The sequence below is a fragment of the Hypanus sabinus genome, chromosome 7 (genome assembly GCF_030144855.1).
Source record: "Hypanus sabinus isolate sHypSab1 chromosome 7, sHypSab1.hap1, whole genome shotgun sequence".
Lineage (NCBI taxonomy): Eukaryota > Metazoa > Chordata > Chondrichthyes > Myliobatiformes > Dasyatidae > Hypanus > Hypanus sabinus.
In genome coordinates this window covers 49,664,905-49,690,342 of record NC_082712.1, presented here as the reverse complement: position 1 = coordinate 49,690,342, position 25,438 = coordinate 49,664,905, and the positions used below count along the sequence as shown (strand labels likewise).

General features: G+C 40.2%; 1 protein-coding gene across 2 annotated transcripts; it reads right to left on the bottom strand.

The window, feature by feature from the left end:
* Positions 1-2,160: 2,160 nt before the first annotated feature.
* Positions 2,161-4,348, bottom strand: LOC132396325 (general transcription factor II-I repeat domain-containing protein 2-like). Of its 2 annotated transcripts, none has more exons than XM_059973843.1 (2): positions 3,241-4,348; positions 2,161-2,276 (listed from the first exon to the last, which is right to left on the bottom strand). In XM_059973843.1, the coding sequence occupies exon 1, from the start codon at positions 3,845-3,847 to the stop codon at positions 3,245-3,247; it is 603 nt and encodes a 200-aa protein (XP_059829826.1). In that variant the 5' UTR covers positions 3,848-4,348; the 3' UTR covers positions 2,161-2,276; positions 3,241-3,244. The 2 variants fall into 2 exon arrangements, with proteins under 2 accessions (XP_059829826.1, XP_059829825.1); XM_059973842.1 differs by lacking the exon at positions 2,161-2,276 and adding an exon at positions 2,805-3,155.
* Between the last annotated feature and the right edge of the window lie 21,090 nt (positions 4,349-25,438).

Sequence of the window (25,438 nt, the reverse complement as noted above, 5' to 3'; positions counted from 1 at the left end):
TTGCTTCTATTTACAGCCATGGATTCTGATTGCAGACTCACAGTCAAGCTTGCCACTACAACTGTGGACACAGCTGGAAGGAAAAGTTCCCTTGGTATCACTGGGCTAGGTAATTTGAGTTTCTCTGTCACTCAGTAGTTTCTGGGTCCTTCTATTGTAGCTGCAGCAACTTCATATTCATGCTGTGTACTTGACCAAGGCTAGTACTTCAGTTCAACCCAGACCGATGAAAGGTTTTGGAGTTGAAAAATAATTCTTGTTTCTCTTTCCACAGATGTTTTCGATGCCTGAACTACTGAGGTATTTCCAGCATTTTATGTTTGTAATTCTAATTTATTGTCTTGGTTTAGCCACATTCCACAGCAGTGTTGCCAAGGGACCAAGGAACAAGTCTTGACAAATTGCTGCAGCTGATGTTTTGCTTCCTGTTCTCCCATTACATCAGGCACTGGGGACAAGGTGCTGGGAGCATTTAAAATTTAAGGAAGTCATTGACCTAAAACATTAACTCAACTTCACTCTCCATAGAAACTGTTTGATATACTAAATATTTCCAGCATTTTCTACTCCTTTCAATAAACAATCTGAAGGAAAAATTCCTTCATCCCCACAGATGCTGTTCTCTACCCTCTGAGGTTTGTCTATAAACTTTAATTCATCCTGAAAATAATGCAATGCTCTGAGGAGGGAAGAAAAAGACTTATGCTGAAGTCACCTATGTAAATGCTTGGAACAGAGTCTGTCCACCAATTTCCCTCCCCCCTAGCTCGTCCATTGCAATTTGCCAAAGAGTTCGTGTTTATGTTAAAAAGGTTTAATTTAATATTTTGAATTCAAAAATTGGGTGCTTTCTATGAAGTGTAGATAAAAATTGGTAAGGGCCAAATTTCTTTAGCTTTCTGAGGAAGCAGGAGCATTGGTGATCCTTATTTTCTGTGCTGTCTAAGAGGTTGGACCAGGACAGGCTATTGGCGACACGTACAGCACGCTGGAGGAACTCAGCAGGTCAGGCAGCATCCGTGGAAATGAACAGTCAACGTTTTGGGCTGAGACCCTTTGTCAGGACTGAAGTGTTGTGCGTATTGCTATGACCCCAGCATCTGCAGAGTAGTTTAAGTCTACAACAGGCTATTGGTGATGTGCTCTCCTAGGAACTTGAAGCTCTCAACTTCAGCACTATTGATATAGACAGGAGCATGTGCAATATCCCCTTCCTGAAGGTGATGAAGGAAAGATTGTTGTTATGAAACCATGTTAATTAGGATCTCTTTCTCTTTCCTCTAGTCCAACTCATTGTTATTTGAGATATGACCCATTACAGTGGGGTCATCTACAAATTTGTAGATGGGGTTGGAGCAGAATCTGATCATGCAGTCATTAGTGTACGGGCAAGGACTGAGGACCTAACTTTGTGCAGCATCAGTGTTCAGAATATTTGTGGAAAGAGTGTTGCAGCATATTCTTACTGATTGTGATCCGTTCGTCAGGAAGTCGAGGATCCCTTTGCAGGGGGAAGTGCTGACTCTTGGAATTTGATGAGGTGTTTGCTTGGAATTGGTATTGAAGGTGGAGCTGTAGTCAATAAGCAATAATCTAATGTCTTTACTGTCCAGGTGCTCCAGACATGAATGTAGGTCCAGGGAGATGGCATCTGCCGTAGACCAGATGTAGTGGGATGGGGTTGCCTGGGAGGCTGGAGTGGATGACCATGCCATGACCAGCCTTTCAAAACAGTTCATGATGGTGACTGTCAGAGCCACTGGGTGGTCGTCATTAAGGCACTTTACCTTGTTTTTCTTAGGTACTGGGATGGCAGTGGTCTTAAAGCAGGTGGGAAACCCGGACTGAAGCAGGAAGTGGTTAAAAATGCGTGCAAATACCCCAGCCAGCAGATTGGCATGGTATCTAAGGACACAGCTAGGGACAGTATCCTGTCCAATTGCCTTCCATGGGTTCACTCTCTTATGTCTGCAGTGGTGACTGTGTGTTCAGATGTATTGGATACTAACAGGATGCGTGCTGACATGCCAATCTTCTGTTCAAAATGTGCTGAGACTGTGTTAAGCCCATCAGGGAAGGGATGTGCTGTTGTAGTGATGTTGCTTGACTTTATTTGTAGCCCTTTATAGCATGTAAACCCTGCCACAACTGACAGCTAGTGTGGGACTGTCTTTAGGACTGGTATCATCTATTGGCATCTCTGATAACTTTACAGAGGATGTACTGTATCTCAATTTCTAGCAATATAGCAGAGTAGTCAACAGGTCAGACAATACCTGTGGAGAGAAAAACAGAATTAATTTTCCACATCAATGACCAGAACATTTCTTCAGTCATTTATACGAACATGCAATTATTTTTTTTGCAGGTGTTATCAAACTGAGCCTGCACACCTCATGACATTACTGCACACTCCCATTCTCACTGATACCCCACATTTAATGTCCCACGGTGCATTAGTTCAAGTTCAAGTTTCATTATCATTCAACCATACATGAATATCCATGAATACAGACAAACGAAACAGTGATCCCCCAGTTCCAAGGTACAAAACACAGTACCAATAGTCACACACAGTATAAGGCACATATAGGACATATAGGATAGCAGTAAACATACAGTCACACAAATATTTACATATCCAAAATTCCTGAGTGACATGTCCTGTAAATTACACACACACACACACACACACACACACACACAATCCAGCTTGTCTTCTACCAAGTGAACACTGGGGGGGCAGTACCAATGGGAGGAGCAAGCCCCTAAATCAGGGGTCAGCAACCTTTACCACTGAAAGAGCCACTTGGACCCGTTTCCCACAGAAAAGAAAACACTGGGAGCCGCAAAACCCGTTTGACATTTAAAATGAAATAACACTGCATACAACATTTTTTTTGCCTTTATGCTAAGTATAAACAAACTATAATGTGTTGCATTTATGAAATTGATGAACTCCTGCAGAGAAAACGAAATTACATTTCTGCATGCAACAAAAACATTTTGAACTCCGAAAAAAAGACGTTGGGTTGAAAGTTACTTTTAAGTAAAATACTCAATGTCTATTTGAGTCCTTCTTGTATTTATGAAAAACGCCGAACTTAAATTTTCCGCCAGCAGCAAACCAAAAATAACGTCAGCCAGCTGTCATCCTGAAAAATGAAAGGACTATTTCACTGAACAATGAAAAAATATGAATATAAGTAAAATAATAGGCAATTAAAATATTTATCATACTTGGTTAATGGGATTTCTGCTCCTGGACCTCAGCGCACAGCGTCTGCACATCAGGGCTGTATGATGTCACCTTCATCTTTACACAGGATCGCAAGCTGTCATCTGTGAGGTTTTCAATATCACTCCATTTGTGTTTCTGAGCAAGAACGGCCTTCTGACGGGCAACATCTTCAAGGTCTGCTGTCAAGCGTCTAAACTTGGACACCCATATGTCTTTGTCGGCTATGTCGGCCAGTTCCATCTCAAGATCAGGTTGACTCACACCTGCCAATGCAGTCGTATTCAGTAGGGAAGGATCGATGCTTAAGGGAGTGACCGGGAAGGATAATGTGTTTTTTTCCTCTCTGAACTCACAGAAGCGTTTCCCAAACGATGTTTGCATTGCGATGATTGCAGAATGTAAATACTCCGAAATTATCATGTCGTGACCTTGTTTGAACTCTCTCAAATTGGGGAAGTGAGACAAAGTGCCTTTCTGTAAATCTCTGGCAAGCACTGTCAACTTGCGCTCGAATGCCAAAACATCCTCCAACATGTGCAGGGCTGTACGTCCTTTCCCCTGAAGAGCTGTGTTCAGCGTGTTCAGGTGTGCTGTCATGTCTACCATGAAGTGTAGCTTTTCCAGCCACTCTGGCTGTTCCAGCTCAGGAAAGGTGAGCCCTTTGCTGCCCAGGAAAGTTTTCACTTCTTCCAGACACGCGACAAAGCGTTTCAGCACCTTCCGTCTGGACAGCCAGCGATAAAAACACGTTGTAGCGGTGTCAGTAAACTGCAGTCAAAGATAGCTTTATTCGAACTAAACAGCCTTGCTTTTCAGCTTCCCTCAACCCAGCCCCCATGGACGCAGATGCTGCAAAAGACGCGTACTCACAAACCCCCGTAGGCTATCTCCCTTAGCCGGAATGCTGGCTAATTGTGAGCCGTTTTATGATGTGGCAGGAAATGTGTCGCTACACTTAGGTTGTACAAGATCACCATAATTACATTTCAAAAGCTAACAAACTAACATAAAATACATTTTAATTAAATACTGACCAATTATTTCCCAAAGCCACAGGGAGCCGCAGCACAGAGGTGAAAGAGCCACAAATGGCTCGGGAGCCGCAGGTTGCCGACCCCCGCCCTAAATCAACATGGACACTGCTCCACATCACTTCTGATGTCTCTCCTCCTGAACTACTGCAACAGGCAAGCCCACAGCATGAGGCTTTCTCCTTGCTACAACCAAGGCCAGGCAGCTTACCCTACCGTTGGTTTCGCCAATAACCAGTGAACCTGCCCTGCAGTATTTTACATTTATAATGTCCAACAGGGTGCTGTGATTGCAAGAAAAACGTTCCAGACAATCACTTGCTGTTAGACTGCACACCGACTGCGTGCACCGACTTTGATGCTTTTCTGTAGCAGGCAGTAACGTTTTCCACACCAAATCCAGCTCCTCTAGCTCTTCTGCCAAAGAAAAACTCATTGATGAAGTAGAGCTGCAATACCTGAAGTTCTTAATGTCCAACATTGTCTTGCAATTGTAGAAAAAAGACGTCTATAAAGGATTACTGAGCCCTTATATCTAACAGTATTTAGTTATTTAATAATTTTTAAAAATTCAGCATTGCATACTGCAGTAATGCACTGCAGAATTTCTAGGTTATTTACACTGTATGATATTATCTCAATTCTGCTAAACAGTAATTTTCAGTAAGCACGGAAATGATACTGACGCCTTACCCGCCGCAAATACCATGAAAATACATTTTATAAATGGTCAGTTAATGTGTTTGGAGCTGATTCAGAGGGGAGCGTTCTCTTCTTGGAGGTATCACTGGTTGAGCCGCAGGTGAAATATTGAGTCCCCACTTTAGAAATGTTGTCAAAGCTTTGGTGAGTGTGTGTGTGTGTGTAAAGCAAGCTTCTAGAATTATGTCAGAGATGAAGGGATAGAAAATGAATAGTGAGCAGGAAGGTACAGTCTAGAGTCTAGATGTACATAGAGAGAGCATAATATACCAGGATATCAATAACCAGGAGGGACAATGGAACAAATTATCTCTTTTTGAACATTTGTGAATACTCTGGATAGGATTTTGGATTTAAGTTTCATACAAAGGACAGATCTCTAACAATGAGCAGTTTCTCAAGTACCCAATTGGTGTATATTTCCATATTTTATGTTTTGTCATGGAAAGAGAATTGAACAAATAATAGCTGGTGGTCTGGATTGTCCAAGGGTGCTCATATCACTATGGACTCACAAGGGATTGGAGATGGTGGAGTCTGAAGCAACAAGTAACCTGCTGGAAGAACTCACATGTCAGGTAGTGACTTTGGAGGGGAATAGACAGTTGGCATTTCAGGTTAAGATTCAAAGTGCACTTATTATCGAAGTATGTATGCAGCATACAGCCCTGAGATTCATCTTCCCATGGACAGCCACGAAAGAAAGAACCATGGAAACAACCCATTCACCCCTCCCCCATCCTCTGACAGCAACGAGGGAGAGGGAGAGAGATCACTCAAACACAGGGACCTTCCTTTGAGAGCAGCGAGGAAGAGAGAGAGAGGGAGACTGCCACATGCAGGCATACTCCTCCGCCAGCAGCAAGCGAGAGGCCGGTAGATGGCACCGATAACTCGCTCGCCCTCTGCACCCGCCTTGATGATTTCAACCTTCCTTGGCATTTTAACCGAAGAGATGGAGCCGATCACGGGTTGGCGCCCCATCTCCAGGATACCTGGCCTCCATGTCACACACTTTGTTCGCAGCCGGTGGAACCCTCTCAGAGACAGCAAAGCACCAGATCACCCGATCATCCCGAAAACACAGAATATAGATGGCAGGCTCACATCTGAAACAAAATGTAAATGTAAAATAAGTGAAAAGACTTGCTTTGTGAACAGTCTTGAGGACGTCGCTCTTGGTAGCGTTGTTTGCTGGTGCCATCTTCTTCTGGAAGAAGAACGCTAAATGCTAAGCATTAACTATTTCCCTCTATAGATGCTGCCTGATCCATTGAGATCTTCTGGCATCTTGTTTTGTTGATCATATCATTAACCGATATGCAATCATTAGTTCTTTAAATTAACTCGCAGAATAGATGCTGAATGTGATAATTACTAACGGCACTGCTTTTGTCTACATCCGGTCTTCATAAGGCTTTCCAAATACCACTTCTCAAATTCTTTGCCTGCCTCCAGGTTGGCGCTAGGTTCATGTTATCCCACGTTGGCTTTTCTCTGAGGACTCAGTCTCAGAAATCAAAAACACACCACAGGCAGACTTGATAGACTGCACAGTCTTTCCATTGCTTGCAGCTGTAGGATAAACTGGTGGAAGTTGGACTGCTGTTATGGGAGGTGTGCACTGAAGGAACATTAAATTGAAAGAAAATAGCAGCAAGCAACAGGCAATAAAAATGATATTCGAGCAGGCTGTTGTCAGTTTATCAAACCAGAAACAACAAGTGTTGCAAACACAGCAATCTAGATTTAAGTGGTCAAGCTCTTAATAAAATTGTACATTTTGTACTATATATATATAAAACAAGTTACAAATTCAGTCACTTTTCCAGCTCTGTGTACTGATAGACTAAGAATTTGTAATTTAATGAGGGCAATTATGGTAGCAACTAATGCACTACCCCAGGCAACACTGTAATTTCTGCAGAAATTTAATGGAAAAAAATGGCTTTTCGAGAGGAGAGAAGTGGAGAGAAGAAACAAAAAGATGAAAATTTTATTAGAACTGCTGATACTCCACTGCCATAACTTTACCAGAGTACTGAAGGATTGTTGGATTCCAGCCAGGTTACAGTGATGGAGAGCAAGCAGTTCCAAGGAAACAAGAGTTTAGATTATTCCAATAGATTATATCCAATGTGATAATCTACAAGCCAACATTAATAAAAGAAACCCCTAGGTTATAACATGATCAACAAAATAAATAAACACATTTAAATCAATTGGTAGGTTTTGCATGGCTACAGTTAGACTTCACTGGAAAGATGCAAAGCTTAAATCAATACCAGATGTTGTTTGTGAGGCTCGGTAAGATCATTTTGCAATTTTTCATAAACTGCATAAATGAATAACGAGCAGACCATTTGGAAATGTTAAGAACTTTAACTTCTCTAAAGTCAGTTTGGGTGTTCAAATAGTATTTGGAGGGCCAGTGTGAAAGCTTTGAAAAAAATATAATTATTTCTCCACAAACTTTTAATTACAATTAAGAAATTATACACACAATAAGTTGAATTTTGCCAATGCTTGCATACTCATAGATTTTCATCCTGTTTGTGTGTGTGTCTTTGTGACAAATTAAGCTGGTTTTGTTCTTGAAAGCTTAACGATGGTGGAGGAGAAAGAGATCAGTTTGCAGTCAGAAGTATGGCATATCACAGTCAATAACAAACATTGTTGCAACAAGAATATCTTGTCCTACTAAACTGTAGCTCAGAATCTCACCCTCAGCATTACCTTGTGCATTATTTCAGTTGCCATTCATGTACACTGTTACAGTGTACAGCTACAAAGTTGATTCCATGCAGTGAATGACTCAACTATAGTTAATTTAGTTCTCTTCTTTGTGTAGTAGGATTTTTGAGTGTTTTATCTCAGTTTTTGTGGGTTATGTAAACCTATTAACTTTCATCCAAATGCTATCTGTTGACAATGCAAGTTTAGAAATTAGCTTCACTATCTTTTTCTTGTTCTTCGTGTAACTAAGCCAAGTTTACCACCTTGGGTTTATTCCTGGAAATATTTAATGATATTCTGTCTTAGCCTCACACATGTGCATCTGGCTACCAAATTGTTCATTCTGCAGCAGCTGAAAGACAAATAGCATCTTGTACTCCATTGCATTTTTCTTAGCTATCAGTCAACAGTCAGATGTTTGCCATGCCTAATATGTTTATTCTTATCAAATGAAAGTGCGCAAAGCAAATTGAAGCAAAACAGATGTTTTAAAAAAATGATACCACTAAAGTATTATTCCAGAACAATTTGCACCAGAGCAATAGAGATTAGCTTTTAATTCCTTAAGACTCCAACACAATTCTGGAAGACTGGCTATGTTAGACTCTGTACAGTATAATTTTTTTCCATTTGCTCCAGCGGACCCAGCCGACTTCATCACCCCCTTGCTTATCAAAGCCTACAGTGGAGGAAAGGTCAATAGCTGGAAAATTGCTGGAGAATGTAGTGATAAAGTGGTTGTCTGTCAGGATATGTTTGAAGAATCCAACAATTTCCCACTGCAATCTATCCAAAAAATTGAGCTAGATTTTCAAATGAAACAGTGGTGAGTTTAGTGAGATTTGCAGCTTGTAAACCATGAGTTACTCATTAATCTAGAGAAAGGAAGAGGTCCACATTTAGTGAAGCAAAAGCTATTGTGCAAATTGCCAGACATCGCAAACTGTTGAAAGATGTACACTGTTCTGCCATTAACTTCCTCAAAGTATTTGAAAAGGATGAATGCATTGGCAGATTAACTACCCAGTAAACTCACTGCAAAACATTACAACTGATTTTGATAGCAGAAGGACCTCTTTCAGAGATAAAACTGAAGTCCCTAAAATGGCACTTTGCTTTTCTGTCTCAGACAGGGAACAATTGAAATTCAATAACTCAGCCAGCTAATTGAGACTTGAATTACTTGGCCAGCCAATCAGTAAAAATATCAAGTTCTATTGAGTTGATTCCTCATAATACAATTCATCTAAGCCCTTGTCAAATTGAGCATCCAAATCCTGTAACTGCATACGTTAAATTTGTTGATACCATTGGTGATTTTTATTTCCATCCTTATCATATGTTTTATTCTGTTGTCTGCCTCTCTCACCCTAAATATGCTTCTTTAATCTTCTGAATGTTGAAAGGACCAGTTAGGGTGGATGTGGAGAGGATGTTTCCTGTGGTGGGGTTATTCAGAACTAGAGGGCACAGCCCTAAAATTTAGGGGTAACCTTTTAGAACAGAGGTAAGGAGGACGTTTTTTAACCAGAAAGCAGTGAATCTGTGCAATACTCTGCTATAGACTGCAGTGGAGGTCGAGTGCATGGGTATATTTAAGTTGATCGGTTTAAGCAGAAGTTGATCGGTCAGGGCTTTAAAGGATATGGCGAGATGGCAGGTGTATGGTGTTGAGCAGGACCCGGGATCAGCCATTATGGAATGGTGGAGCAGACTTAATGAGCTGAATGGCTTAATTCTGCTCCTATGTCTTATGGTCTTAGGAAACAGGAATTATCAGTAGTTTGTTCCTATTGTTGATAATGCGATTTTAAGCAGTTACCCCAATTACCAATATTAGGTGGGTTAATCCACTTGATTTTGTCTTTAGTTCAGGAAAATTCATGTTATTACAATGTCAAGATAGCAAGCATATCATGACTTTCACTATTCTAGGTATTAAACTGCTTTTAGAGATGTAATCTGTTTTCCTTCTGTCTACACTTTTTGCTCCATTAATAAAGTAGCCAACAAAATGACCCGACCACCTCAAATGCTCTCTCTTTGTCCCCCACTGTAAATAACAGCCAGTAAGTATGTATCACCAACCTTAAGGGCAACTTCTATCCTGTTGTAATAAGATTATCGAATGAGCCTTCAGAATGATAAGATGACCTCTTGATCATTGGTTGCTTGTGTGCAGTTTTTCATTGATTCTATTGTGTTTCTGCATATCTACTGGAATCTCTGTGAGAAAATGAATTTCAGGGTAGGTCATGGCAACATAGATGTACTTAGATAATAAATTTACTCTGAACTTTGAGCTTTGAACCTAATGACATGACACAAAATCATGCTGTGTTTGAATGCATACTTATGTAGTATTGGCTGAATAAAGAAGACACATTGTACAGTGCTGTTCCAAACCACTTAAGGAAGTTGTTGTTCTTTAAATACAATCAACATTGAGAACTGGACACTGATACTAACATGAAATGATATGACAAATTGAACATTGAAACAATCTGCAGAAATAACAGTGGTACAGACTGCAGTTGGGCGATTAGTAGGAAGCATGCACACTAGTCAGTGAGTCGATGACCCATCATTCTGCACTTTCCTGGGTTATGCAGTACTGTCACTTTTGATTACTTTTGAAGCTTTGGGAGAGTGCTACTCAAGAGTGACCAATAATTGTTTAGTCCAGTGGTTCCCAACCTTTTCTATGCCCCACACCCCTAGGAAATGTTTGATTAATGTTTGCACCTGCTACAAAAGTAATATCACATTTGAAGATGAAGAAGTCTAATTTCTAATTTTTGAACCACATACAATACTGCAGGTGAACAAATTGAACTTAAAAAAATAAGCTTTGAACTCAGTATATAAAATGCAAATATAAATCAAGCAATTAGATTCTAATTTATTCAGAAAAAATTGTAAACAGTAAAATCAATCCCAATTGTGAACATAAAATTCAATGACTTCTTTGCTCCTGCTTCCCATTCATAATTTTGTCAAAACGTGGAACTTTCTTGCTGACTGCGATCCGCAGGTCTGCTTGTGGATTCAGGAGATTCCTAGATTTTGTCTTGATTGACAAAAGAGAACTGAACCCAGATTCACACAAGTATGTTATTGCAAATGGAATGAAGACACGGAGTGCTTTTCCACCAAGTCTTGGGAACATATCCAGTGCTGCACACCAAAACTCCTCCAAAGTCTTGCTTTCAAATTGCATTTCAAGAGCTTGATTTGTCTGCAAATCAATAAGATCTTCCTTCAGCTCTTCATCATCTGACGTTTTCTCCAAATTGTAGGAATATGGATTCATGATCCATTCTTCTGAAATCTTCAGGTCTCAGGCAGCAAAATATCCATCAAACAACTCTGAGAGCATTTCCAAATGAGCCTCAATTTCTTCACGCACAGTAGGAGTTATGGATCCAGCATCATCAACCATCTCTTCTAGTGAAGGAAAATTTCAGAGACTGCCTCTTTCCATCCTTCAACACCAAAGACGTAACTTTTCTTTGAAGACATTCAACATTTCACAAGCCTGCAATATGTTTATCCCTTTTCCTTGAAGAGAAACACTCAGGTCATTCATACAAGTGAAAATGTCAGCTAAGTAAGCCAGCATTTGGGCGAATTCCTGTGATTCCATTGCCCCAACCAGACCACATTCATGCTCCTCCAAAAACCTTTGATTTCTTCCCGCAGTTCAAAGAAGCGGGTTAAAGCGTGTCCTCGTGACAACCAATGGACTTCAGTGTGGAAAAGCAAAACTGAATGTTCACTTCCCAGATCCTCACAAAATGATTTGAAGATGCGATGGTTCAAAGCATGCCCCTGATCCAGTTGATGATCTTCACACAATTATCAAAGACTTTCTTCAAATTTTGAGGCAATGTTTTTGATGACAAAGCATGCCGATGAAGAAAACAATGGCTAACTTGCAAGTCTAGAATCTCCTTTTTCATCAATGCAGAAAAGCCAGATTTATTTCCAAGCATTGCAGGTGCCCCATCAGTGCACACAGAACCAATGACTTTGATATCTAAATCATGTTTGGCAAAGAAGTCTTTCACCAGCTGCATCACATCCTTTGCAGTTGTGATTGTTTTCAGACAAAACAGGATATCTTCCTTCACAGCACCATCATTGACATACCTCACTAACATGATGAGTTGACTACAACTGGAGACATCAGTTGACTCATCCAACTGAATAGAGATTTTAAGAAGACTAGCTCTGACATCCGAGAAGACTTGATCCAAAATATCTTCACTCAAATTACTGATTCAGTGGTGAATGACATTATTTGATAGGGGCACTTGTTCAATTTTTTTTCTTGCTTCTTTGCCCAGGATAATTGTTGCCATCTCCAGTGCACATGGCTTGATGAGATCTTCCACAATTGTAAGGGGCTTCTTGGATTTGGCCACTTTATATGCCACTTGGTATGAAGCAAGAAGTAGTGGTTTTTCAACAGAAACAAAACCTAATTTTAGAAGAGTTCCTTGTGAATCAAAACTAGCTCTTTTGATTTTCAATGACCCGACATCATGTCCTTCAACATCGGCTCCGCCATGCTTGTTCTTGAAGTGCTCTTGAAGCTTGGATGGCTTCAGAGTTGAGTTGGAAAACACAACGCTACTAAGAATGCACTGGGGTTTTTGCAAGCCATCATTTCTTGTTGTGCAAGTGAAACCAAAGCACACATAGTCATCATTCCATTTCCTTTATTGTGACGTGATGAAGGGTTAAAGGTAAAGAAAAAAGTATGAGCTAATATGAGAAAAACTATCTGACTAAGTCAGGGATGACTGCGTTACTCAACCAGACAAGCTGGGGTGATATACTGTATCCGGTGCTCCCAATGTGGCCATTCATACATTGGGGAGACCCACCGCAGACTGGGAGACCATTTCACCGATCAGCGGCGCTCAGTCCTCCAACAATGGCGGGATCTTCCCGTGGCCACACACTTCAATTCCACAGACCACTCCCACTCTGACATGTCTGTCCATGGCCTCCTCTACTGTCAAGATGAGGCCACACGCAGGTTGATGGGGCAATACCTTATCGCCTTCCTAGGTAGCCTCCTACCTGCCGGCATGAACATTCAAATCACAGACCTCCGTTGATACCCCTGCCCCTCCCTTACCCCATCCCTATCTATAATTTTAGTCTGGTTCTCTTTCTCTCTCTTTTTCCCCCCTCACTATAATCTCCCCCAGCCCTACCTTTCTTTCTCTTTTATTTCACATAATTCTCCACCTTACCCCTAGCCCATTTCCCTTCAGCCTATCACTTCCCAGCTCTCTACTTTATCCCTCCCCCCACTTCTTATCCCCTCTCCACCATCCCATGTTACTTCACTCCTGATAAAGGGTTTCGGCCCGAAACGTCATCACTACCTCCTCCCATAGGTGCTGTCTGGCCTGCTGAGTTCTGCCAGCATTTTGAGTATTTATTTATTTATTTCCAGCATCTGCAGATTCACTCGTGACGCCTATAGCAATGTATTGCGAGAAATATGCTTTTGAATATTATATTATGATATTATCTGCGGTTATGCCAAGATAAATCGTCAGGTGGAAATGCTACGGGGACGCAACACAACTTATTAGGCTACTCTCTACTGAATTTACACACCTATTTCCGATGATTACCGGAGATATGAACTCCCATCACACGATTCAAAGTCCTCAGTGCTAACCATGATACCTCCTCAACTAACACAATCCAAAATTACCTACTGTCTACAGGTTTGATTTTAATGCAAAGTTGTTACTCAATGGTTGATTCGGGCTGTATAAAGATTTTGACATTATGAGATGATTTTTAACTCTAATACGTAACCGTCTAGCTAACACCGATGAGACTCCTCAACTCTGAGGTGTAACTTCCCATGTAACACTGATGAGAATCCTCAATGCTGACTCAGGCAGCGGGAGACTGGAGTGAGTTTACGTCTCTCTCGACTCGGGCAGAGGGAGACTGGAGTGTGCTTGGGACAGACGTAACTACCACTTCTCAAGGCACACTGGCAGCTGGCTGAGTGATGACTCGTGACTCGTCACTCAAGCACACAAGCCACTCTTTGTCACACCCCCTGAAGTTCCATTTCGCACCCCCTGGGGGTGCGGGCAACCCAGGTTGGGAACCCCTGGTTTAGTCCCTTGATTCAAGCTCATTTCTGCTCAATGGTTGAACTCTGACTTCAACAAACAGAGCAGTTATTACACTCTCCTAAATTATTCTTGCTGTTCTTTACCTCAAACTCTCAAGAATATTATTCAAAGGGTATACACATGTAATGAAATGCATAGGAACACAGATGCATCATAGTGAAATCAGCAAAATAAAAAAACCAACAAATCTCAAGCATACATTTATTATCTAGTCTGCACCTGGGGAAAATGTATTTCTCTTATTTGTATTACCCAATTAGTGACTATATGGCCATAGATAATAAATAGATTCATAAATAGACAATTGTGATGTGAATCAATGTAATATTTTATTTTCATTTATTCATCATTGATGAAGTCAGTGTGCAGATATAATGTCAACAAAACTCAACATCCACCATTAAAACAGAAAACTCTTTAAATGTTGTGAACACATCGAATTGAATTGAATTGACTTTATTTCTTACATCCTTCACATACATGAGGAGTAAAAAACTCTACGTTACATCTCTGTCTTAGTGGACAATATGCAAATTATAGTAACTTATAATAAATCGTATGTACAATAAGATATACAACAAAACAGCCAGAACAGCTCTGTGGTTTTTTTTTGTAATTTATTTTTTTTATTGAAGTTCATCAAACAAACATTTCCATAAGATGTATTTCAAACATTGTACATATACATCATATAATCATATATATCACAAATCTTCACAAAGTACTTATCTGAGGTATACACTTACAGAAAAGAGTGGAAAGAAAAAACAAGTGAAAGGAAAGAACTATGTACAAGTAGGGAGTGATCTTTTTTTTACAACAGATTCATTGATATGTGAGAATAAAATCAGGCCTATGAGGCATTAGGTAGCTAAACCATTTTTCCCAGTATGAATCAAATTGTTCCAGCTTATGATTAGCAGATGCTGTTATCTTCTCCATTTTGTAAATGTCCATTGTAATTTCCATCCATGCATTTAAAATTGGGCTCTCCTGTGATAACCATTTCCTCGTAGGAGTCTTTTTACCAGCCACCAACAGTATATTCATTAAATATTTATCTCTTTTCAACCATTCTTGAGGTATATATCCAAAATATATGGTCTTACTCTCCAAGGGTATTTCACATTTAAAGATGTCTTGTAGGGCATTGTGTATCCCCCTCCAATTGTTTTTGATAACAGGACAGTCCCAAAAAATATGATAATGATTTGCATTTTGATTTCCACAATTTCTCCAGTAAACAGTGAGGTTACTATCATAATGGGATTTCTGAGAGGGTGTAATAAAATATCTTATCAAGTTTTTCCATCCAAACTCCCTCCATTTCTGTGAACTGGTACACTTCCATTGATATCTCCATATTGTTGTCCATTCTTCCTCAGATATAATTATCCCTCCTTCCTTCTCCCATTTTGTTTTAATGTATGAAATCAAATGTGTTTTAAGATTTGACAACACCTTATACATGCTTGAAATGATTTTACTACCATTATCTGAATTATATGCTTTTCTAAAGAGCTCTATCAAGAATGTATTTGCCTTGGTTACATTTTTAAGCGTCTTATTAACATATTGTCGCATCTGTAAATAAAAATCTTGTTTTTCTAATAAGTGTTTCTCTTTAAGCATTTCAAAACTGAACAGTGTTCCTTCTTTCATTATGTTGCAAAGAACTGTTATTCCTTTAGCTGTCCAGTCCTTAAATCTAGCATCCAACTTATTTGGTGTAAAATCAGAGTCATATGCACACCATTTAAGAATTGCAATATCTCCCTCTAGATTATATTCTTTTATAGTGGTTTTCCATATTTTAAGAGTCAATTTTGCCCATGGGTTATCAATAGTATTTATGTACCTTTGCAGGTTGTTATCAGCCAAAATTGCTTATATGGGGATGGGAAGTACCTGCACCTCAATGTTCTTTCATTGAGCGTCATATGATAGGTTGCACCAACATATCACGGCTCTCAACTGTGCTGCAAAATAATAATCTCTAAGAGAAGGCAAGCCCCATCCCCACTTTTCCTTTGCTAATTGCAAAGTTTTGAGATGAACTCTAGGCCTTTTACCCTTCCAAATATACCTTGATTGCATCTTGTTCCATTCTTTGCATTGAATTGATTAATCTCTGTTGGTAGGGTCTAAAAGAGATATAACAGTCTGGGCAGTATATTCATTTTAATAGCCTCAATCCTTGAACTGAGACTGAAAAAAGGAATCAGGCTCCATCTTGCCACATCTTCCTTAATTTTTTATATAAAGGCTGATAATTACATTCTGATAATTTTGCCAGATCTTTTTGCATAATGATGCCCAAATATTTGAAAGACTCTGTGTGCTGGAACAGTTTGTGGTTGGGGTGACGCAGGTCCACAATGACCCTTCAGGCCCTTATAACACACCTGTCACTGTGAATGGCCTGAATAGTAGGAAGTTCACATCCACAGATGCACTGGGCTGTGCACACCACTCTCTGCTGAGTCTGTGATTGAGGGAAGTACAGTTTCCATACCAGGACGTGAATCAGCCCATCAGGATGCTCTCAATTGTGTCCCTGTAGAAAGTTCTTAGGATTTGGGGGCTCATGCCAAACTTCTTCAACTGGCTGAGGGGAAAGAGGTGCTGTTGTACTTTTTTCACCACACAGCTGGTGTGTACAGACCACGTGAGGTCCTCGGTGATATGTATACAGAGGAACTTAAAGCTGTTCTCCCTCTCAACTCCAGATCCATTGATGTCCATAGGGGTTAGCCTATCTCCATTCCTCCTGTAGTCCACAACCAGCTCCTTTGTTTTTGTGACATTGAGGGAGAGGTTGTTTTCTTGACACCACTGTGTCAGGGTGATGACTTCTTCTCTGTAGCCTGTCTTGTTATTGTTTGAGATTAGGCCAATCGATGTTGTATCATCTGCAAATTAAATTGGCAGATTGGAGCTGCAGGTGGCGACACATCATGGGTGCACAGAGAGTAAAGGAGGTGTTTAGGACATAGCCCTGGGGGGGTGGGGGGGTGGGCTCCTATGTTAAGGGTCAGAGGGGCAAAGGTGAAGAAACCCACTCTTACCACCTGTCAGCGACCTGACAGGAAGTGCAGGATCCAGCTGCATAAGGCAGGGAGAAGGCCAAAGTCTCTGAACTTCTTGTCAAGCCTGGAGGGAATTATGGTGTTGAATGCTGAATTGTAGTCCAAGAACAGCATTCCTCTTCTCCAGGTGTGCAAGGACAGTGTGTAGAACTGTGGCTATTGCTTTATCTGTTGATTGGTTGTGTCGGTAGTTGAAATGTAGAGGGTCCAGTTTGGGTGGTAGCATGTTGCAGATGTAGTCCTTGAAAGCCTCTCAAAGCATTTGTTTATTATTGAGGTGGGTGTGACAGGACGCCAGTCATTTAGACATGTTGCCTTGGTCTTTTTATGTATAGGGACAATGGTGGATGTTTGAAAACCTTACCATAAGCTGCCTGTGTTGTTGGTAGAGAGTTGTGTCTGGGTCTTGTTCCTGTATTGTTGTTTCACTGCCTTGATGACTTCATGTAGATGGTAGCTGCCTTTATTGAGTTCTTGGTGGTTACCGGCAGTGAAAGCTCTGTCTCATGCGCTAAGTGCAGCACGCATGGAACTGTTGATCCAGGGTTTCTGGTTTGGAGAGACAATGACCGATTTCTGGGGGCAACATCTTTGATGCTCTTCCGGATGAAGCTCATGACCCCTTCTGTGAACTCGGTGACATCCTCATCACAAAAGATATTCCAGTTGATGTCATCAAAGCAGTCCTGTAGCATGGAGACAATCCAATTATAAAGTGCCACTCAGCTGGGACACCATCCTCCTGACCCACTCCTCATAATCACAGCCTGTGTGACTACCTCAAGTTCAAATAACATTTTGTGGCAGTGCACATCACATCCCAAAAGTCCTGAAAGACCAGTTTTGTCTGTAGTTTTGGTCACCTACCTTCAGGAAAGATGTCAATAAGGTTGAAAGAGTACAGAGAAAATGTAGAAGGTACAAGAGCCTCAGAACTTGCACCACTAAGTTCAAGAACAGTTACTACCTCTCAGCCATCAGGACCTTTATTCAAGATAACTACACCCACTTGCCCATCATTGAAATGTTCCCACAACCAATGATCCCACTTTAAAGTACCTTTATCTCATCATTTCATGTTCCTATTATTTATTGCCTTTTAGTTATATTTGCATTTGCACAGTTTGTTTTTTTCTGCACTTTGGTTGATCTTTCATTGACCCTGTTATAGTTTATATTCTATACATTTGCTGACCATGCCCACAAGAAAACTAAATCTCAGGGTTGTATATGGTGACATGTATGCAGTTGGATAATAAAATTTACTTTGAACTATTATAATAAGATTATTACATTTTCTAGCATACTTTTCAGGTGGACGTACAACTTTGAGCTTTCATTTCCCTACTGATTCCTAATCACCATTCATCCGTTGTAAACCGGTATGATCTCAGTCAAAGCTGTAGTGAAGGTTGAATGCACAATAGATGCAGATGCATGTTTATATTACTGTTATTATACAAATTGACGTTACTCTTCACTGAATGGAAAATTTATTGTGGCTTGAATATACTGCACTGCAGTAGTTTTCTTCACTAAAAAAAGAACTGGAGACCCACTGTTCAAAATTACAGCTTATGTCACTCACTAACATATAGGACACAACAGAATTCAAAAAGGAAGAATATTTTAATATGTCTCAGGTCTCCCAAGCACTAATCCACAGATGATACCTGACACAAAACATTAGTTTTCTTTGCTGATCTTCATGAATTTCGTTCAGATAAAAAGAACTATGGCCTGTTCCTAATGTTTTCTCTGCCTATGCAACTGTATTTAATATTTCAGTAGTCTTTGTGCTGTGCTTTCATTACTATATAATGTTTATGCTTTTACAAGCATTTTGCTATAAGAAAGGAAGGATAAAACAAAGATCTATGTTCCAAGCTGATATTTTGCCAAACTCTGATAGTCTCTCCCTTATCCTCGCTCTCATGACCTAAAGGACGGTTTTTGGAAATATTTGATGTAAGAATATTCAAGAATATATTGAAGCACGGGTTGCAGATTAGGTGTTGAAAATTTCTATTATGGAACCTATAGTCATACTGTGGGATGTAGTGCCTGAAACTGATTCTGCAGCAAATTTCAGGTGAGTGTGTGGGTAGAGGTTGACCAAGATAAAAGTTAGTCTATAGACAGCTGAATGTTTCAAATTAGTTTTGAAAAGCTGGCAGAGGAGCAGTTGGCTGAATAGCCTCAAAATAATATTTTTCAAGGATTCTGTAAGCACTGTAAAATAGTCATCACATTAATGTTTTATATTTTGAACAAAGAAATTCATACTAGAGTTTAAGAAAGGCATAAAGAAAATCATCTTTAATCAGGTGTATTGACAGAATCATCCCTGATAACTCTTCAATAATTTCATCATTAAGTGATAAAAGGCTTTTCAGTCTGATTCTTGCAATCAGCTGTGCAACTGTTATGTTAAATTTTTTATCAAACATAATTGAAGAACACAACAGACAAGACTCTTCAAAGAAGAGTCCTCATGTATTTGGTGAAATGAAAATATCAGGATCATGATGGAATTTTAAAACTAGAGCAAAATTTCTACGACAGTGCTCCCAGCAGTTCCATTCTGATATTGCATTGCAAATGAGGCTATGTTGAGGCCTCTGGTTGTGTAGAAGTCAATATCAGCAGATATTCTCTTCCCATTTTGCTAGAGGCATATTGCCAAAGATATCATACTGCTTGTTGTGAGCTGTAGGGGCCATGGTTAGATGGATATACCAAAGCATTCAATGCTGCCCTTTGAAATATTACTTACAGCTGCCAAGATCAGGCTGCGTGCGGCCTTTACCACTTAGAGTGGTGAGCAGGAATGTGAGCTTGTTATTCAGCCAGCATGTCCAGTTACAACTCACAGACAAGGTTTCCATGCTTGCAGCAATCTTGAAACCACAGTTTTCTCTTTTAAAAAGAACTCTGGCTTCCACATCCTTTTCATAATCTAGCTCTTGTTATAGAAATTGATCAAGAAATATTTTTCTTGCTCTCTTCCAAGCAAATATGGCATTGCAGTTGGATCAATTCAAACAGCAATAATGCGTCCTACACCTCTTTCCTTGGTCTTACCATTCTCCCAGTCATGCAACTAAGCCAGAAGCACACCAAATCCAGTGGCTGTCATCGACTTTTGTCTTGTCCCATTTGTTAATACCTGCAATAAAATGTATACCATTCATTTTCAGGAAAGTTAACTTAAAGTAGCAAGCTTCAGAATGAAGCATTAGAAATTAAAAGACTAGAAATAAATTCTTTAAGGTAGTAACTCATTCTTAGAGTTTCTGGTTTTTAAAATGTTCTGGCTCCATGAATGTGGGAAATTTTGATGACAATGTTACACAACTTGAGAAAGGAACACCTGTACTTGCAAAAAGTACATCATAACCTAGCATTGGCATGTATGTTTATGTGATGTTCACTGGAGTTCTGCTATGTTTAAATATCTGGTAGTTGCTTATGGTGTCAAAATGGTTGTTGTGACATGTCTAGTGTGGTAGTGTAGTGGGTAGTGCTTGTCGCTCTCACTTTCAGCTTCCACTGCTGGGTAGCAGTCTTGCAAAAAGGAGAGCTGAGTGTGTAGGTCTCTCCCTGCCAGGACACAGCCTCTCCAACAGCAAGCCTCATGTAGTGCCTCCTCAATGGCAACACATGGAAACAGAATTCCTTTCAGACACAGGCTGAACTAGAGAGGACAGGGAGGAGGTTTGGCCCCTGCACACATGGCATGCAGGCCCTTACAGACACACCCTGGTGCTCATGAACCAGATCCCCTGTATGGGTAAATAAAGCCATTGCCTTGTGGACAGCCTTGCAAGAGACTGAGTAAACCCAGTCAGCAAATCTGGAGTGGAGCCCCTAAGATGGCTGAATGTCATTGAACATCCTTCCAGCAGCTTCTGCAGCCAACCTGGTGCCAAACGTAATGTTTCATTAGCTTTCCTTTGGACTACACTGGTGAGGCTGAGAGAGAGATGTTGACAACTGGGCATCTCAGAATTTCTATACTTTCCGCCAGGCTTGTGATGGTTGATAATCAGTAGCCATTGTCCTTTGAGACAGACGGATGCCAACCGGTTGCATATATATGGTTAAAGCCACACAGAGAGAGTGGACAGCTACCACTTTGCTTGTTTAAAGTGACTATGGATTGCTTAGGGGTTTGTTGGAGATTGTTGGATAACCAAGAGAATACTGATGGAGCGATGGAGGAAGAAAACAAAGGCTGAGGAGTTAAGTAGCTTCCACAAGCTCCCAAATCCCAAACCCCCTCACTCGCCGAGTCTTCCAGCAGTGATGATCTGATGTTCGAAGAGCAATGAATAAGAGCCCAAGACTTACAGAGGGGTTGTTATTAGGAACTTGCTGCTTTCTCCATTGTTTACCTGTATCAAGAATGAAGGTCAGTTCCACCAAGTTATCATAATTCAGACAATGTCCTTGCCCATTTCAAAGCACCATGAAGAAGAGGAAAACAAAGAATAAAGGAAGCTGTGATAAAGAGACTCCTCTCTACATGGCTTTCAGGCACACTTAATTTCCTGCAGCTCAAACGAGGATCACCTGCACAGGCAGTCTGTAAACAAGTATCTGGGCATTTTTCAGGTTTGCTACACTAGCATCAGCCAATCACTTTCTCCATGAAATGGAAGTCTCTTCATTTATTTTCTGCATTCAACACGGTGGCTTTTACTCATTTCTCCCTCCTGTCAACATCTCAGGCAACAATGCTATCAAGAGGCAGGTATGGATCAGTTACTGAGGCTGCAAGAGAATACCAGTGTCTGTCGTGGGCTGGAACTTGGCTGCCAACTTTCCTAAGGTTTGCCACTAGATCTGAGGCCTGAATAGTTATGGTTTCAGGAGAAGCACCCAAATACTGAAGATATTCTTGCCTTTTCTTACCCTTCTTGCCTCTTTTTGCCAGATAATGGAAAATGTACAAAGTAAAACCCTGCCTCACTTACATCAGCCATGCTCACTGTTCTCTTACATCTACCAAGTTCCTGTGCAATTTTCTGCTTCCAGCTAAATATCAGCAACTTGGCAGAACGCAAGAAAAATCTTCACCTCTTTCACTTCATAGGGCAAAGACAGCAACCACTTGATTAGGCTGATCACTACAAGTTGGTCAGTAAGTTGAAGCATTAAAGTTCCTTAGGGAATGTGACAGTGTAGATGTTACAATGGTTCCATTTGTGTTAGAAATTTCAATAAGGGGCAATATTACAAAATTAGAGGCAGTCATTTAGAAATCAGGTCTATAGAGGGCTGTGGATTTCTGGAATTCTGTATCAAACAGGGTTATAAAAACTGGATAGTTGGAAGTATTTAAGGGTGGGAGATCTTTTTTTAAATATCAGGTAATTGAGGACTATGGTCAGAGCAGCCATGGTGATATTGAATGGCTGGGCAGGCTTGAGAGCCTGGCTGTGCTACTCCAATTTTCCAGTGTTCCTGTGTTCTAAGTTGCCTGTGATCCTGCCCTGGAAATGTGTTATCATTCCTCTTCAGTTTCTCATCTGGTCGAGCTGCCTACGTAACAGGTGAAGGTTTTCTACCTGAAGTTTCGCAATAGGTCATAAATACAGCTTCTCAACCTTGATAATGATTGACTCCCATCTAGCCCACCTCTGAAAGAAGATTGATTTAAAGGAAACCAGTCTTCCTTTCATCACTCTGTTGTGGGGATCTCAGGGTCCACTTGAGCCCAAGTCATGCATAAAATTAAAAACCTAGATGCCATTATAGTTAATTACCAAATCAGCATGGCAAACATTTTCATGCATTCAAGGTCAAAGCCATACACTCATTGTCTTCTGTTTGCCTTCATAACTATTACCCCCTCTGTGGGTACAGCCAAGCTGGGAGATGGTTGCCTAGGTACAGAGGAAGTTGAAAACAGGCAACTGCAAAAGGCTCTGGATCTAAATGGCATGTAGATTTGCAAGTTGATAAGTTTCTTGAGGAAAACCCATCTGAGAAATACACATGGCATGTGAGAGACCCTTTCCTAAGACAGAACTATTGAAAACCATGCAATTGCTGGCCTAGGTATGAAAGAAAATACTTCAGGATCTCAAGTGATGGAAGAGGTCATGGTCATCCACTCATGTTTCATCTGTGGTGGACGGGCAGATGCCATGAAACAAAAACAGAAATGCTGGAAAAACTCAGCCAGCATAGCTACATTGTGGAAAGTGAAACCAGTCAATGTTTCAGATCAAAGAAGCTTCAACAGAACTAAGAAAGAGAGAAAGTTAATTTAAGCAGCAGAGAAGTTGGGCAATGGTCAGAACGAAGGTAATGTCTGTCATTGGGTGGAAACTATCAGGACATTGAATGGTCACCTTGGAATCCACAGAACTGGAATGTAAGTAAGTTAGTTTGACTCTAAGGGACTACTTATTGGAAGGAAGGTCAGACAATGCTGTAAATCTGCCGCGTGACAACATTCCTAATTGCAGGCCAACTGCTGGATGACAAATGCCAAAGCAGAAAACCTAAAGCTGCAGTTTAACCTTCTTCAGTGTTTAATTTGAATACTGAGTCTGCCTTCAAGCCTTCCACTAAGAACAAAGTTATAACTGTACCCATTGTGACTGCTTCATGTGTGTACATCTCACTGTTAAGAGCTGGATAATGCAAGCATTTTTAATTTTCATTTTAGCTTGATCATGATTCATTTAGGTTAGTCACATTACAACAAAAAAAGAATGGAAAAAGAAATATTTCAGTTCAGCCTCCATGTCCCCACATTAAGTCAATACACGTGTTTCAAGGACTTGGGTTGCTTCCAAGGTTATTTCCCTGAGGGAAAAGCTAGTTACATACCCAAACAAAACTATACTTATGACTTACTCAATCATGCGCAAGGTTGGCAGTTCTTTTTGAAATAAAATGACAAATTGATGAACTGCAATAACCATTTGGAGATTAATTGTGAGGCAGGACAATCAGAGTTTAAAAAGTGATCTGAATCAGAGTTAGTTCTGGAGCTTTTTGTGAGATCAACTGAGGTCAAGTTAGTAATAATGAGCTGATATATGAACCTCAGTGGAGACCATGGGAATAGTTAATGACACTACATCTGCTGGTAGACTAGTCACATGGCAGAAGGAGGCTGTGGTCAGCATTGGGTACAACAAAAATGGGCATGATTGGTGATGCTGTTTCTCAAGAGAGCCACAAGACCTGGCTGATTATTATGCAGGTTAAACCGCCTCAGATACTATACCCATAATACTCCAATACCACCTAATCAATGCACATTTGAGGTTATGACCATATACACACTGTCACAAAAAATACAGAAGGGATTATGCTCTCATAAACATAACTTCAATGCAACTAGACTGTTGCTGCTGTGTGTTAGTAAATGTCCACAGTGCAAGGCCCAGATTTGGGAGCCTGTTCTTTTTCTGGTGCAGAGAATGAAAGATTTGTAAGATGTGCAAAAGATTTAAAAGATTCTAAAAGGAATACACATTTCAATGATATGGACTGCTAAAGTGCTGAACATGTTACCAATTGCTGATAAAGGGACTTTGTATTATCAGGCAAAATATTTTAAACCGAATGTCAGGATACATTTTTCTTCTTACATCATATGTAATTATTTTTTCATTTAGCTTTAATCTCTGTTCTGTGTTTATTACCATATGTCCATTGGAACGACATATAGCCCAACTCCATCAGATCACCTCTCATCTGCTGTAAGTACAGCAGTCCTATTCCTTCCACAGGCCTGGACCTGCTCAGGTGAAAATCTCACATACTTTCTCAACTGGACTGACGTTCATCCTCAATTATAGCATCCAGAATCAATAATGCTATTCAAGCTGATGCAAAACGATTGTTTTCTGATGGTTTAGAGCAACTTTTTTTGCTTTTATAGTCTATGCATCTTTTCATAATCCTAAAGATCCCAAATCTTTTTTGTTTCTGAAAGCAACTTTTCCAATTTACCATCGCAGCTTCAGAGGTTTATGAAAATAGGACCCAGGTTGACTGCTTCTGCAGCTCTTCTCAAAGTGCAATATTTAGGCTTCATTGCTTTTCCTAATGCACCCTTCATACACCTGTTGTCATTGATATTAAAATAAAACAACTAAAATAACTGAGCCCAGAACACACACACTCTTATGACTCAAACATGCTTTATTTTATTTGTGCACAAGGAGAACAGCATAGCCCCTGTTATCCATGCTGTTCTGAGGTCTGAACATAAATCTACTATTTTTATACAGACCAGTTACAGATATTAACCTTTGGTAAATAGCATATATTTGAATTCCTTAAGGAATTTCAAGACCATTCACAATTGAGATGTTAAAAGTTAATAGAAACTGAAGTTGATACTTGGAAGTTAATAAAACTATTGTCCCTTAGTTGTTGGGTGTGTTTCACATTCTTCCGTTATTCCTATCTCATCTGTAAGCATAGCGA